The sequence below is a fragment of the Gopherus flavomarginatus genome, chromosome 24, assembly GCF_025201925.1.
Source record: "Gopherus flavomarginatus isolate rGopFla2 chromosome 24, rGopFla2.mat.asm, whole genome shotgun sequence".
NCBI classification, from domain to species: domain Eukaryota; kingdom Metazoa; phylum Chordata; order Testudines; family Testudinidae; genus Gopherus; species Gopherus flavomarginatus.
The window spans coordinates 7,290,026-7,306,695 of record NC_066640.1 but is presented as its reverse complement, the minus strand read 5'-3'; the positions used below and the strand labels follow the sequence as shown (position 1 = coordinate 7,306,695).

General features: G+C 41.8%; 1 protein-coding gene across 5 annotated transcripts in view; it reads right to left on the bottom strand.

The window, feature by feature from the left end:
* Positions 1 to 16,670, bottom strand: part of MLLT1 (MLLT1 super elongation complex subunit) — a 51,035-nt gene that overhangs the window by 11,524 nt on the left and 22,841 nt on the right. For 2 of the 5 annotated variants that reach the window (XM_050934430.1, XM_050934432.1), the window contains exons 4-8: positions 16,143 to 16,286; positions 14,045 to 14,170; positions 11,253 to 11,798; positions 2,156 to 2,243; positions 473 to 584 (exon numbers count right to left, since the gene is read on the bottom strand). In XM_050934430.1, coding sequence (XP_050790387.1) covers positions 473 to 584; positions 2,156 to 2,243; positions 11,253 to 11,798; positions 14,045 to 14,170; positions 16,143 to 16,286 — 1,016 coding nt within the window. Of the gene's footprint in view, positions 1 to 472; positions 585 to 2,155; positions 2,254 to 11,252; positions 11,799 to 14,044; positions 14,171 to 16,142; positions 16,287 to 16,670 lie in introns of all 5 variants that reach the window. The other 3 variants (XM_050934429.1, XM_050934431.1, XM_050934434.1) reach the window with 2 other exon arrangements.

Sequence of the window (16,670 nt, the reverse complement as noted above, 5' to 3'; positions counted from 1 at the left end):
GGCGGAAGATTTAAAGGTTTCCCTTAAAAAAGCCTAGATTCTGCAGAAGTCTTCAGTCAACCTCTGTGTCTCATTGCCTTGTTGCCCATGTCTTTATTTCCAAGCACCTTGACCTCCTCCCCTTCATCTCTCTCCTCTAATTCTTCCAGCGCAATTTCTGTCCTCCGTATTCCAGTGAAACAGCTTCCACAAGACTCTAATGACTTCTTCCTTTTCAAGTCTAAGGGGCTTTCTACCATATCAAGTCCCCTTAGTCACTTTGTTGCCCTTGAGTCTAGCAGCATATAATACTGCTCAAGGCCCCCTTCTTTAAACCCCCGTGAATTTGTTCCTCTCAACCCCCTGCCCCCCTCCAGCACTCATGGCAGTGCCCTCATTTCCTCTCTTCAAAATTATGGTCACAGAAGTTACATAGACATATAAACATAAGCAAAATGAAGAGGTGACTAGGCATCTTTCATCCCCTTATCACCTGGAATCCCGGCTGACTGGGTTAGCTTTGACTGCTGCCTCTTCCTCAGAAGAGGTGTCATCATCGTCCGATTCCTCCGACTGCAGATCCTCTACCATGGAGCGCAGTGGGCCTGAGATTAGAGGAAAGGGAGGAAAAGGGAGAAAAGCAGTTTAACACGGATGCAAAATGTCTTCAGCATGATTGCTACAGAATCTATTTGACTGCTCCAAACAAAACTTGGCTTAGTTTATCCCTATGGTAACCCAGAAGAGTCACCATTTATTACACAGGTGTCACAGATGTTTAAGTTCTATCCAAGGATATGTCAGCTTGTGTTTCAAGACTGAAGAAGTGTTTGATGTTCAGTTTTCTAACATAGTTCACTGGAAAAAGGACATTAAAATATAAAAAGTTTTGTAAAAGTTAAAGGGTTTTCCCTACTCCCTCTGCTCATGTTAAAATAAAAACAGACACTTTTCAGAGTGTGCACACCAGGCAAGTTTTAAGTGTCACCCAAGAAGTGGCAGCTGCAGCACCACAGTGCTCATTATGACTGCGGAAAGTAGTGGTGGATGCTCCATCTCATTGAGCAATTAAAGCTGGACAGACCAAAGCACTGGAAATATAATAAGGGGAACACACCTGCATTGGCAAGGGCATGAACTTGATATAATTAATAGGTCTTTACCATCTCTAATTTCTATTAATTGGGACAAATTGATTTTGTGGGATAAAGTCATATGACTGGTGATGCCATGAGATTTTAGTCAGCTGAACAAATTTACAAACTAAAACCTCTTAAACTGAACAGATCACAAAAATCTTAAAAGATTAAATAAAAGCAGAAGCCAACACATTGTGCAGGAAAAAGCCAGTTCAAGAGATATTCAGTGCCCACAGATTAACTACTGAAGCAACAAATATTTGTTTACATAAGGCACTACTTCTTCCCTTGCATAAAATCACATAGTAAATTCAACATGCATCAATTCCATTCGGCAAAACCAAGCTACATCCTTGGCCTTATATAGTCTTTAGGAAGCAGGTTTAACTTCTGCCTGTTGAATGGTGGTGTAAAAAGGATAACATAAGAATGTCCATGCTGGGTCAAACCAATGGTCCATCCAGCCCTGTATCCTGTCTTCCAGCAGTGGCCAATGCCAGATATTTCAAAGGGAATGACAGAATAGGGCAATCATCATCAAGTGATTCATCCCATCATCCAGTCTCAGCATCTGGCAATCAAAGGCTTAAGGAACTCCAGAGCATGGGGCTTCATCCCTGACCATCTTGGCTAACAGCCATTGATGGATTCATCCTCCATGAACTTATCTAACTTATTTAATTAATTTATCTAATTCTTTTTTAATTCAGTTATACTTTTTGCCTTCACAACACCCCTGGCAACAAGTTCCACAGGTTGACTGTGCATTGTGTGAAGAAGTATTTCCTTCTGTTTTAAACCTGCCGCCTATTAATTTCATTGGGTGACCTCTGGTTCGTGCGTTATGTGAAGGGGTAAATAACACTTCCCTAGTCACTTTCTCCACATCACTCATGATTTTATAAACCTCTACCATATCCCCCCTTAGCCTCTAGTATATCCCCCTTGGGAATTCCTGGACTGTAACATATGGTAAAAAACATTTTATACAAATCAAATGAGAAGGCTTTTGAAGAATATCACTTCTTGCAACACACCTTGACTGTGTTTCTGAGATGGTTCAAAATCCGAGTCAGAACTGGAGTCTGAGCTGGAACTGGAGTTGGAAGGACTGGAGTGGACAGACTTCACCCCCCATAGAAGGTAAAAAGAAAGAAGAAAAAAAAAAAAGAAAAAAAATCTTAACCTTTCAATCCACAGAAGAGAATGCAACATGGTCTAGCAGTGATCAAGAACGTCACATCATTCCATTCTACATTGCTTTATCTACAGCACTGCTCACTAATTTTTTAAAAAACATAAAAGATGTAATTTCAATTAATTAATATTAGTGAAAGATTCTGGACTAGCTAGGGTGACCAGAAGTCCCAATATTAGGGGCTTTGTTTTATATAGGCAACTATATACCCCACACTCCTTAAAAAAAGGGTCTTCGATTTTTCACACTTGCTCTCTGGTCACTCTATTCTGGGCTGATTGGTTTTGGGATTATGTAGCCCCAGGACAGCTGAAAGAGCAGCAGCACAAGCTTCCAATGCACAGCACCTGCGCTAATGAGTCTCAAACCATCTCAAAAGCCATGAAATAGTATGTGACAACCTGGAAGTGAAATTGGATACAAAGTCTATTTTCACTGGGAAAGATGAAGTGCAAAAAGTAACAACTAGCATAAATCATGAAAAATAAATTAAATGTTTAAAATTACTTTAATCCTCATACCCTAAATTGCTCTTTAAACTAACAATATTTCTGTTTAGAACTATATTCTAAACTGACAGTACATCTTTAAACTAAGCATTCCTAGCGGTGACTGCTTTACAAGACAACTGTGATTTGGCTCTAGTTTAGATTTTTACAGAAATTGTAACCAAAGCCAAGATCAATAAAAAATATTTTCATCTTTAAAAAATGCCAAGGAAAACAATTATATATTCCCTTGCAAATATTCCCTCGAATTGTTTGCCACTCCAACACTGAGAACCTGAAAATGAAACTGACCAAACAGATGAAGTCAACTTCACTGACACTCTTCCAAGCAGAAATACAAGAAGCAAACAGTATAAAATTGTGACAAGTAAATAGGAGTTTTAATAGATGCTATTAGTAACATAAGGAAATTAAGTATTAAAATCTTTTTACAGTGTTTCATGTAGCATCAGATATTTGCAGAGCACTCACATTCTTTAGTACCAGAGACCACAAGGTGGCAGTCAAGGCTAAATCAAGTATTCTAGTCCAAAACAGCAGAAAGTAAAGAGATAATTAAAATGAGTTGTTGTAAGGATTATTGTAAGAGAGAGTCCTTTGGGGTCTAGATTTACTTAAAGTTCCTCTGGGTAACAGAATGCAGTGTTATTACTTGGTAGTTCTCCCAAGTAACAGCATTTTAATTTGTGCATACTCCTAGAAAACCAATGGTTATTATTTCATGCAACCAAATATTGAGTCTGAAAGTCAGGCTTGTCTATTGGTTAATATATTGTATATACCAGGAAACATTAATCTAGACAGGAACGTGCTGTGGACTCGGCAACATGCATGTCAGCTTTCAACATTAGCAAAAGAAGGCAATGAAGGTATTTTCTCTCTATATTTTTCTGTTGTAAGTTTACTGTCTAGCACACCAGAGATGCATGTATCTCATACCAAAACCAGGGAAATACAAGTGTTAAATATGATCTTTCTACAGTTACAACTTATTCCATGGCGAAGTAAACATTTTAACACTGGGTATATTTGATACACTGGCATATAGCAGCAAGGGTCAGAAAGTTCATGAGACACTTATTTGCCAATGAGGATTAAACCTATTAAGCAGAAACCAAAGAACTACAGCAGAGCTCCTTCAGGATTGCTGGGAACAGGTGGTGCTGCTACTCTCCCCAAGGTGCTGCTTTTGAACCCGGAGCCACCCTGATAACTCTGGTATCTGACCAACTAACAGATGTTCTTCCCCTGCACTGCACCTACTTGGCTCATAAACAACTAACTACGTAGGGGAAGGGTCCTTCATTAGCATCCATTTATTTCAAACACTTGGGAGGCACCCAGCACTCCAGTAGCTGGGCACACTTTGCTCAACTTAGATTACAAAAATTTCCCCAAGAATAAGGAGACAACAAAAAAAAAAACAAAGCAAAAAATCCCACACTACTCACACTGCCCCCGCTTCCTTGAGCCTCCCTGGGACAGTTAACTGAAGCATTCCAGGTGAACAAAGAGGTGTGCTTAGGGCTGCCAACTTTCTAATTTCTGGAAACTGGACACTGTAACAGGAGCACTGGAACCCCCTCCTGCTCCTCCTCTTCCCTTGAGGCCCCACCCCACTCACTCCTCTTCCTTCTCCCCGGTCACTCGAGCCTCCTCACATCCCTCCCCAACCCAGGCAACCTGACTTTTGTGTCCAGTCAGTACATCTGACCAGACACTGTACAAGACCCTTTCAACCAGACTTTCCAGCAACCCTAGCTGTGCTGACTCACAGGGAAAACCTGTTTGAGCTCCATGGGCTACAAGCAATTTAGAAATGTGTAAATTGTAAAACCAACATCTTGAATGGACCGAGGCGACTGGCAACCAGTGAAAAGTGCACAGCACAGGTGTTACATGCCCTCCCTGGTCCATTCCACTTTACTAAGGCAGGCAGCCACACTCTGCTACAGTTTACTCTACTCCTTGCAGAATATCAAAGAATATGCTTAAAATGCTTCACTCAGTGGGAAGCTTTTGTCCTGAATGACAAGGTCTTTTTGCCTTGCATTTACAGTTTCAAATTACCCTAGGTTAAGGGGTCTCTGTTTTATGACATGGGATCATATAAGCTAGTTTCAGCCAATACCTATTCAGTCAATAGTTTTGGGCACAGAAAAATACCAAACTACTAACTAAAGAGTGACTACGGCAAAGCTATTTTCCAATTACATGGTCTCTTCTCAAATAAGTAGATTGTTTTAGGAGTGCATTTATGACTACTGGATGAGGTTCTACCTGTCATATTATTGTGAGCATAGCCAATCTAAAGTTGGGCTGAAGTTAACAGCTGAGTGAAATATTTGTCTTTGTAGAACTGATTAGACTAATTTCCTCCTGCAATGTTCCTCAGTATCTGAGATCTACTCCCTTACCACCTAAAGCTGCCTTTCCTCACCCCATCCAGGGTGGAATTGTGTGTGTTTCTAACTATCTATGTTTGTGTATCTGGAATAAGGCATCCCCAATTCATAGGAAGGTCATGGTTTTGAAGTTTCCTAAACTTGTGAAAGCTGAACTTTCACTAAGGAAAAATGAAGCCAATCTCACACATCGTCCCCTGCAACTCTGCTACATGTTGTTAAAAGACATCTTCTACATCTTCCATTTTCCTGCCTCCCAGCTAGTCCTTCATGCCATGCTCTCCCACAACTTCAGAAAATGCTGGCGCTGACCTTAATAACATACTACTTTTTCTCTCTTACATACCGTGAGGAGCAGTGAAATAGTTAGAGTCAACATCTGAAATATTATTGTAATCTGATTTAGTACCCACCAATTTAAACAGGGAAATTCACACCTCGAAACTGTTGTTTCAGGCTCTTTGCAAATTCAGGCAGACACCACTGTATATTACACTTGTCGTCGGGTTCTGAAGATTTTCTGTTCAACCATAACCGCTAGAAAATTTTTTTCCTTATATAAAAGCTCAGTCTCAAGAACAAATGAGAGGCCTATCCAAGTACTATTCACATGCCCCATATTTTGGGAGCTACTGGTCTAGAGAGTCACTGGAACACCTCACCCATAGAGAAGAATGTAATATTAAGTCTGGAAGGAGAGGAATCTTTACTTTTAGAACAATCTGACCCAACTCTTACTTGTCTATTTTGAGATTTCCAATTCATGTCATTACAGATTGTGGGAGTGATCTCTCCTTCACTTTTATACATGCTCTTATATATATCAGTTCATTAGTACACATTTTAGCAGCTTTAAAATTTAAACAGTTCAGAGTTTGCATTATGAATAAGACTGGCTACAGTGAATTCCAGGAAAATTATTCCATCTAAAATGTTTATATTTCCAAAAATCATTGATGGAATAGTCATTCCCTGCTATACACATGCATATTGTACATAACCTATATATACACTGCATAGGTAGTTCTACATGCACACTGACACCTGAATAGGTTTACTGAATCTGCAAGCTATACCTGTTCCAATTAAGCTTGTAGATTTCTTGAACAGGGACTTCTTGGCTCACAGAATATACAAATTCCATTAATGGAGCTTGGAATTTCTTTAGTCCAAAACAGAACAATGACCACTAGCAATTCGACTTTCAGAGTTTACAACATCTAAAAGATGTGCAGTGAATATATAGGTTCATTGAACAAGAGCCATTGACTTCAAGCTTACCATTTTATTTTTTATATTTTTGCTTAGCCACCAGAGTTTATAAGTGATCAGGGACAGACTGAGCTCTCAGCTTCAATTTTGTGTAATGAGAAACTCAACATTGCCCCTAGCCTTTGTAAATATAATGTGATGCATTTAGCTGCATTCAAGTTGACTGAATAAAACTAACCTGAAACTTCTGGACTCAGATGTTTAGGATGCTATTTTAAACAAACAAACTTTGGAACACATTTTGAAAACTGAGAAACACATTGCTTTCCCAAACTCCTATATATTAAATATCTCCTCCAACTCATCAGAAAAAGTTAGACCGTTTATGGTAATAAATATGAGATTGATAATGGAAACCATCTTACAACCTTAATTATAGAGTCACAACTGGGGCTCCTTCATTATGGAAGTGCAGCTAAAAACCCTACTGCAGTAATAGCTCGAGGTTCCTAACAGGACTGGTGCACCAGTGTGTGCCAGGCACACAGTGCCACATGCAAACACACGGTAGGAGGCAATCTTTGCCCTCAAGAGCTTAATATCTAAACAGACAAGGGATAGAAGGAAGGGATAAAACCAGAATAAAAAGACGTTATGGTGGGAAAACATCATTAGTGCCATGATTTGTTTTTCTTGTTTGTAATTTCCATGGGGCACTTGGTTTATTTTACTCGATTTGCTCATATATCCTGTAGTAAGGGGCAGTGGTGGCATTAGGGGGAAAGGCAAGTGATTAATAGCCAAAGGGAAGGGGATACTAAGCAGAGAGCAGTAATGAGGAAAGCACGGAGGGTTCAGCAAAATGACTCAGAGAAGGGGGGGGGAAGGAGAATGGAGCACAGAGCTAAGCAGCAGAGAAGACAGTGTCTAGAATGGAAACTGTAGACAGCATGGTCAGATGATGTCCCAGAGTCCATAGGTACCTGCTGCTGTTGCTGCTTCTGATGGCTTGGTTCGATGACTGACTCCACCCTCGGCATGTCTCCTTTCCCTGAGCCCACATGGCTGAGGGAAGGAGTTGCCTAGATTGGACCCAGTGCCCTGGAAGGGAAATGGTCTCTGCACAGATCTGTTCTGATGGCACTAGGGAAGGGGAAGCCCTCCCCTTCATACACACCATGCACATTAATATTTCTACAAGTTACGTCAACACAAGAAATGAGAAAATTACACCTAACAGTGTTTTCAATGGCTATAACAACATTCACGTAGCTCAAAAGCTTGTCTCTTTCACCAACAGAAGTTGGTCCAATAAAAGATATTACCTCACCCACCTTGTCCCTCTGATATTCACACTAATTTGCGAGGAACTGAAAGTTACTTTGGCAAGGGGTCAGTCTTGGAAGAATAGTACTTTTTTGGCACCGATCTAAGCGGCTAGTGTGAATTTGAAGACAGCTACTCCAACTTGGGCTAGAAACAATGCCACATTCCATTGGAAAAACAAGGTATTCTAGTTGTGAGTAATGACAGCCAGAGCTGGAGATTATTAGGCTTAGTCAGGTTCTCATGATTACTGTCTTGCTTTCTCTTGCCACGACCTTCACTTTTGGTGGTCACTATTTCAAGAACTGCTGATGTCAGAAACCAGTGTGTTGTAGCTTCTGAATGCTGTGAATCTCAGAGATTAAGGTTTTAGACTATTAAAAAAGATAATTCCAGTGGTTTGGTTGATAAAAGTCATGCTAAAGGCCCATCAGCACACTACCTGTCAGGACAGCTGTCAGGACCAGTAAGCCTTTTCAAGCATGGCCCTTAAGTTGATTGGGAGGGTGGGGAGGACAGGGAATAGCCTGGAAATAACTTCCTCCAAGACAAATTAGCTGGAGTCTTTTCTGCCTTTCCCTGGGATGGCAGGGATTATCCAGGAACATCAGGTGATCATATCACACATGATCTTACAACCACATCCTATTTCTTATGTCTATATGTGAAGCATGCAGTGTTGGTCCCAGGATACCAGAGAGACACGGTGAGCGAGGTTAATATCTTATATTGGACCATCTTCTGTTGGTGAGAGAGACAAGCTTGTGAAGCACAAATAAGCGATGATGGGTAACAATGCTTTTTTTTTTCTTTTCTTTTTTTTTTTTAAACAAAAATCTCTACTTGGCTGGTAAGTCAACATTTCACTCCTGAAGTCCCTCTCTGTCTATATCCTCCTCAGATGGATATTGTACATTATGACTGACATAACCATGATAAAAGAATGAGAAAAAAATTAGAGCATTTTAACTAATGTGATTACAGTTACAAATGAATAAAGTCAACTGCAACTGGCTGAATTACTTTTGCCGATTTCCATTGCTCAAATACATTTCATAACTGCAGCCCCATATTTAAAACAACAGCTACACCTGCCCAGGGGTAGGCAACCTATGGCATATGTGCCAAAGGCGGCACACAAGCTGATTTTCAGTGGCACACACACTGCCCGGGTCCTGGCCACCGGTCCAGGGGGCTCTGCATTTTAATTTAATTTTAAATGAAGCTTCTTAAACATTTTAAAAATCTTATTTACATTACATACAACAATAGTTTAATTATATATTATAGACTTATAGAAAGAGACCTTCTAAAAACATTAAAATGTATTACTAGCACATACAACTTTAAATCAGAGTGAATAAATGAAGATTCGGCACACCACTTCTGAAAGGTTGCTCATGCCTGGTGTAGCCCTTAGTCTTCTGGCAAGGGTCCAGAAGCTGACCAAAATTTTGGCTCAGATTATTTTACAGATCATTGTCAACACCAATGCTAACTTAGCAACAAGCCTCTCCAGCTGTTTATTTTTAAGTATCACCTCTCATTGAGGCTGTTATAAAAACAATGGAATTTAAAATCATAACTCTTATTTAGATCTAAGCATTGTATTATGTACTGCTGTGGGTAAGACCACCGTCGTGCCACAGTGAGGGAAGCTAAACCATTTTATACTCCATTCTAAACAGGAAGGCGGGAGTTCTTTCGGGACCAGCTTCATCCTGAGCGGCAGGGTGCATGGACATTCTACCAGGAAACCGAGTGGACAATCAGAATGCTGCTCTCTGCATACTTGTTTCAATTTTCCAAATGCCATGCAGTTCTCACCAAGGCATCCAAGGCCCTTCCTGAGTTTAATGCTGAATCAAAATATTGAGGAAAAGTCATGCAAAGGGCTGGGTTTGGAAAAAATGCCCTCTGCCATAGCCAGCCAAATTGGCATGAGGATACGTGATGTCCTATCCATGGTCCAGTCCTCTATGGCTCTCTGCCTGAAATATACAGGCAGAAAAGCAAATCACAGAATAACCAATGAAGCACTCCAAGGGCTCCTGTGATTCAATGCAGAACAGGTAAACCACCATCCTTGAAGGTGAAAGTGGTTTTTCGCCTCTCCCAGCAGCCATCAAAGACAGACGGGAGATAACGAATGAATGGAACTCTCAGTTTACCAAGGCTACAACTACACTCTGAGCTAGGGGTGTGATTCCCAGTTCACACAGATATACTCAGTCTACCTCTCATCGGAGCTAGCGTGCTAAAAATAGTAATGTAGCTGAGTTGGCATAGGCAGCAGCAGCCTGAGCTAAGTGTGCCAAGTATGTACCTATGCGATTCAGACTGGTTTGTATTCAGTACTGCTAGCCTGTGCTGCTCCACCCATGCTTTCCCAGCTATTTTTAGCACACTAGCTCAGATGAGACCTAGCACGAATATGTCTACATGAGCAGGGATTCGCACCCTAGCTCAGAGGGGGGGGGGGGGGAGTAGAGCAGCTGTACCCAAACTTTTCCTCGTGTTCCCCCGCTGCCTTACCAGTTATCAAGTATATCTGGGCCCACCCTGGCCGGTAGCGGAGTTGTGGCTGGGCAGGGGGCCACAGCTAGAGAGTGGAGCCGCAGACCGAAGTAGGGGCTGTTGGCCGGCAGCTGAGAGTGGGGGACAGAGGCAGGGCCAGAGTGGAGCTGGCGCAGAGCGGGGTTGGGAGGTCCCACCTCCATGCACATCCTGGGGGCTGGCCCAGGCCCTGCCACCCCCCTATGTTCCTCCATTGCACCCCCCAGAAGGAGTGTGCCCCACAGTTTTGGAACCACTGGTGTAGAGCTTATCCCAGCACCAGACATCTACACCACAGAACTAAACCTACTCAGCCAAGATTGGGGCCATACATTAATTTTATTACGAGGCCTTGTGATGATCCTGAAGCCACTGCAGGTGCCTATCTGTAGAAGAACCCTTCGCTTAGTAAGTTTGGTCCTCTGGCTAGGCTAGCAAGCATCAGGTAGTGTTTCTGAAGTCTGTCTAATGGTACTATATTCTCTGTTCTTGCCATCAGCCTCAGACAAATCACTACATTCTATTTTTACATTTATGATGCTTTTCCGAAAGAAAAATTATTTACTCAATTCTTTAACTGGGACCAGGGCACAAAATCATGATGTTATCACCGAAGAAGTTGAAAGTATATTCAGGTCTACACCATGTACCATAAATGTCACTGCAAAGAAACTAAATCTGAATGACAGACCATAACTTAGACACACGGGCGGTGGGAACCATGGGCTTGGGAAGGCTAGCCCCCGGCCCAGCTCACCCCTTCCATCTGAGGCCCCACTATCATGCATTAACAGTTCATTATCTCACTTTCATCTAGTCCTCTTTGAAATAGGACTAGATCAAAGACTATATCTAGTTTGCATTTTTTCACGATGAAATCCAAGCAACATACCCACCAGGCCAGTTAGGAGAAAAACCCCTCTCTCACCTCTGATTTAAAAGAAGTTTCATCCTCTGAATTTGACTCCTCCATCTCCACGGGTTTTTTGATCTCCTTGGCTTCACTTTCAGATTTTACTTTCTCCACTTTGGCATTCATCTTCTCCTTGGTTTGTTTCTTCTCTGGATAGGAGGAAGATGCGGTTCGGGGAGAAGTTCCTGGGATGTTCTTCACCCCTTTGGAGCTGCTCTTTTTTTGCTTTTTGGCGCTAGGCTTTGGTGACTCCACATTGGAGGGCCTCTTGCTGGAAGATTTTGGCTCCGGCTGTGGTCCACCCTTTGGAGAAGTGTTCTCCAGTTTGGTCTCCTTCAGGGCCAGTTTTGGTTCCTTGAAAGCAGCTTTAGGAGGTACTTTCTCATCCTTAGGCAGTTTGTTCTCAGCTGGTTTTCTAGAGGAATCTTTCAAAGGCTTGCTTTGTTCTCGTTCGAGGTCTTTGGAGGAGTTTTTGCTTTCAGAGTCTTTCCTTGGCCTCTCTCTATGCTCCTTGGTTACTTTGTGTGGTTTAGATGCTTTACTACTGTCCTTGTTTGCATCCTAAAAATTTAGGGACAGAAACACAGAAGCTATGTAAAAACCTGAAACTCACTACAGCACTATAATCCAAATTTGCACAGACTATGGTGAAGACTATATTACTTCATGTAAGTGTTAAACATAAGGTAAACTTTTATACCAAGCTGTCCCTTTAAAACAGACATTTTAGGAACAAAACAATTCAATGGAAGAGACTTATTAGATCTTCTACCCTGCCAGAGTAAGCTGTGATCACACCCATCCCCCTCCAAAAATGCCTTACCTGTCAAGCATGAAACTAATACTATGTTGGATCTTAGGAAAATGACTGAGGTCTCTGACACTTGTACCACAGCCAAGGCTTCCTGCCACAGCAGATCTTTAGCTTAACAAGCAGTACAAAAAAAACCTCAGTAGGGACCTGCCTATCTCAGGGGATAGAAATACATAGTGAGGAATCATTTTCCTTTGCCACTTTTGGATGACAGGCCCCAATTAGTGCACACACGCTGCTCTGCCATCATGGAAGCAGGAGAGAGAGGAACGTATGGAATGACTGCATGGAATGAGACAGTAGAGAAAGCGTCTCTAATTTACGCCATGTCTACATTACCCTTTATGTTGGCAAAACTTATGTCACTCAGGAGTGTAAAAAAACCCACCCAGCTGAGCGACGTACATTTCGCCAGCATAAGAGCTCGTGTGCACAGCACTACGTCAGCGGAAGGCACTCTCTTGCTGACATAGCTACCACTGCTTGTTTAGGTGATTTTATTATGTCGAAGGGAGAGCTCTCTCCTGTCGGCACAGAGCGGCTATATGAGCAATCTTACAGTGGCACAGTGTATTAGGACATCTGCACCACTCTGTGCTTGTTAGTGTGGACATGGCCATAGTCATTCTTTCCGATTCAGCATTTTCTACCTAATACCAGTCCAAAAATCAAACCAGCCACTATTAGACAAGCAATACATGATTCAAAGTCATTTTCCCCTGCTGCAGCCTATAAGAAGAAGGACACAGCCAAAATACAATAACGTTAGAAGAATGGAGAAAATATAGTAGGACTGGATTACAGCATGGAATAAACTCTTTGGTCACTAGAGAGACAAGGTGGACGAGGTAATACCTTTTATTGGACCAACTTCTGTTGATGAAAGAGACAAGCTTTCGAGCTTAGACAGAATTCTTCTTCAGGTCATTTGAGCATTCTGTTTGGCCATTAATTTTTGTAGCTATGCAGACTGACAGAATACATGTAATCTGCCTCAAGGCACATTGCCTGTGGGGATCATGAGAGAATTGCCCTTGCTATGTACAAAAACCTACACAAGGTCAGCTGCATTAGGCTGAAGGTGAATTTTACCTTCTATCAGAGCCTCTGGGAACTAGCTATTGCTGCAGGCAGCATATCAAAACCTTCAAACCACTGGCTTGATCAGGTACAGCACATCTTGTGCTCTTTACATGGCCATCCCAAGCATTCACACCGCTAGAGTAAGTTTTGATTCTCTAGTCAACCTCTCCTTCCTGCTGGGAGGTTGAATTCCTCAGGGACTCTGACCACAGCTATTGCATGAGACGGGGGCAAAAGCTGAATTCAATTACTCTATATCCAGTGATATGGAAACAAGTTATAACAACTGGAAATGACTTTAAAAGAAAGCTTTACCAGCCTCAGTTAAAGATATGAGCTCTAGCAGTTGAACACGTAGGCTTAGCTCACAAATATTCATAAATCCTGACAGCTTTAATTTTTCAAAATCTCTTCAGAGAGGCAAAAAGCCACAAGAATTCTAAAGGCATTCTGGACGCGCGCGAGAGAAACAGGAGCAGTGGACTCAATGGGACTCCACTAGGGACATGTTCATCTATGAATTTCCAAAGCACTTGTCACTATACTAGGTAGGGATTAAATAATAGCCTGTGTAGGTGAGCTACTAGAAAGGAAACCAAGGCTCCTCTGAGGCATTTAAAGGGTTCTTAACATGTCGGCACAGAGGATGACAACAGTGGTTACAGAGAGCTGCACCTCCTCCATTAAAAGCTGAGGAAATCGCAATGCTGTTGCTTGGAGGGGAATTCTACAGAGCAATTACAACACAAATTGCCTGGGACACTAGAGTCTAAGGAAGAAGAAATCCCAAATGCTCAGAGTAAGTAATCAGAATTAGTTACTGCAGAGGAAACTTCACTTTTGGGTGCATTTCCAGCAATAGACCCCTGTACTCCAATGCTCAAAAATAAATGCAGCATGCCTCACTGACCTTTGACCCATGGGATGGTTTGGTCTTCTTGGGATCAGAGAAGGCAGAGAGCGGTATTGTGGGTAACATAGGGTAGTCAGGACTTGGCCTGGAGACCGTTTCTGCTCCTTCTGGCATTACCATCACCTAGTAATAAAGAAGAGAAATGATATACAAGTAAGGAGAAATGTTGACTATTTTAACATGAGTACTCTTCAGCAACTGCCTTTTGATCATTTCTGGCTATTATTATTTAGGTCTTTTTTCCCTTTAAAGAAGTAAGAGATCTCCTGAATAATTCCAGTTAAGATTCCCAGCTCCAAGGACAATGTCTAAATAGAGAACATTCAAACGGATGAGTTTGGGAGCAAGATGCAATGCCAAGTTTCAGTTCCACCAAGGGGAACTTCAGCACCCTGTGTACAAGTAGGATGCATAACTGTGGCTATGACCAAGAGAGTCTGGAGACACCGAGAGTAAAATGCACTAGCCTCTCTTATGCCCTAAACAGTTTAGAGGCAAACTGGAGCAAGGGAGAGCAAGATTTCATAGAATATGAAATAGTTGGATTCTTTCAGCTAAAAAACATCCATGAAAAACAATTTATTGGCAAGATCAGAAGCATAACATATGAACAGCCACGAGAGGCCAGAATGTCCCTAGGCTCCTCTCTATGTGACTAAAGTAATTCCCCTGAGAATTTGGGGCTGAAAGAAATCTCTTCCACATTTTTTGCCAATGAGCTATGGGACCAATACGATTTTTGATGTGTCATATCAGACGTGACTCATAGTTGATCCACCCAGTTTCTAAATAATGGCCCGATACAATGTTACTCCAATATCTGATGATCCTAGAGATGTGCGAGAAAAATGCATGACTAAAATCCTATAAAGTACAAGTGTCAAAAAGCAAATAGTGCTCAGCACCATCCTATGGCTGAAATAAGCCTCTTTCTCTTCATCCTCATTGCGGGAGGATGTGGGACTTGTGGGGAATTCCTGGGTAGACTGATTTAGAATTTAGTCAAGTAAATTAATAGTTCCACTTCTGGGATCTTCTGCTTATAAAACTTCCTCATGGAACAAGACTATTTCTACCACCCCAGGCCAGAAAGATGGTTTTAGGCAGACAACCTTTTTGCAATTAATTTAGGAATACTTGAAATAGTAAGATGCTTGACTGGACTGGAGTCATGTATCAGGGTGGCCTAAAACCCTGTCACATTACAACCTCAGCTGAAAAAGACTAAAGAAAAGACTCTCTGTCAAATATTCGAACCCTGACTGCAAATTTGCCAGATCTCGCAGGGAATGTGGACCACGGTAACTTGCTTAGACTTTATACAACTATTTGGCAATATCCAGTGAATGATCCCTTGGGGTACCAATTTCCACAGAACCAGTAATGTACGCACTGTGGCTGCCCATGTCTTCATTATTGCAGCTTTTCAAGGATCTATCTAGCCTTTTCTCCATAACTTTACTTTTACTGTTTACTTTCACTTTTTCCTTTCCCACCTGCTTTCACTTCTTTTTACCACTATTTGCCTCCATTCTCCATCACACAATCTGGATCCTTCCTCCATATTTCCTGTTCTCCTTTAAATCAGTTTCCTTCATTTTCTGCTTCTCCTGGCATTTAGTATCTCTCTCCCTTTCCTCCTCTTTTCCTTTCATTTTAATTCAGTCTCTATTTCTCCAACTTCATGTTTCTAATCTCTCCGCAGACATACCAGCTTTAAAAAAGCAGACATGATGAAATGGTTCCTCTCTCCTCCGCAACTGGTGGCCCCCACCAGCATGTGCAGAGAGAGAATGTTTTCTCACATGCAGAGGCGTGTTCTCCTCTGAGCCTGCTTTAAACAATCTGGCACCCAGAACTTCTCCCTGGTTCTGCTTCCTGTGGTGATAGGCAGCTGATGCCAGGAATAGGGGATACTTACTGGCCAGAAGTGCCAACTATTAAGCCTACTTGTGGGAAAGAGGAATAGTGACACTGTAAGATATCTTTTTTCCTGAGCCTCATTTTCTAAAATGCCTGCAATGATTGCAGTTGCCAATATCTCACACCTTTTCACTAAAAGTCTTTTCGCATCCCTGGTTCTTCTGGCACTCACCCCTCCAGCCTTAATAAGTTTGTGTCTGAATTCCTTGGTGGGGTTGTTGAATGTCAGTTTCTCGCAGCGAAGATGGTTCACGGGTGGGTTTCCCTCCAGATTCAGGAAAAGGTCATAGGTGAAGCAAACTTTCTTCGGTTCCTCCTAAAACCAAGAAAGCAGAAGACTCATGAAGGATTTTGGCAAGTGTACTAGGTTAAGAGGTTTCAAATGGTCAGTCCTAGGAATACTGAATAAACTCTTGAATGAATGTCACATTCATAACAGAGTTTTTCATCTTCGGATTGCAGAGTTTTCAAAACCTAGGTACAAATACTTCATTTTCTAAAATGCCTGCAATGATTGCAGTTGCCAATATCTCACACCAAAACACTCAGACATGAATTTCCTCTAGAGTGACAATCTATAGATAAGGATATTGACTGACACCTGCTAAAATCGATCGTTTACAGGGATGCTGGTCTTTGTAAGCCATCCAAGGTCCAAGAAAGAAGGTGCAAATTTTATCCATTCCACTCTTTGGTACGA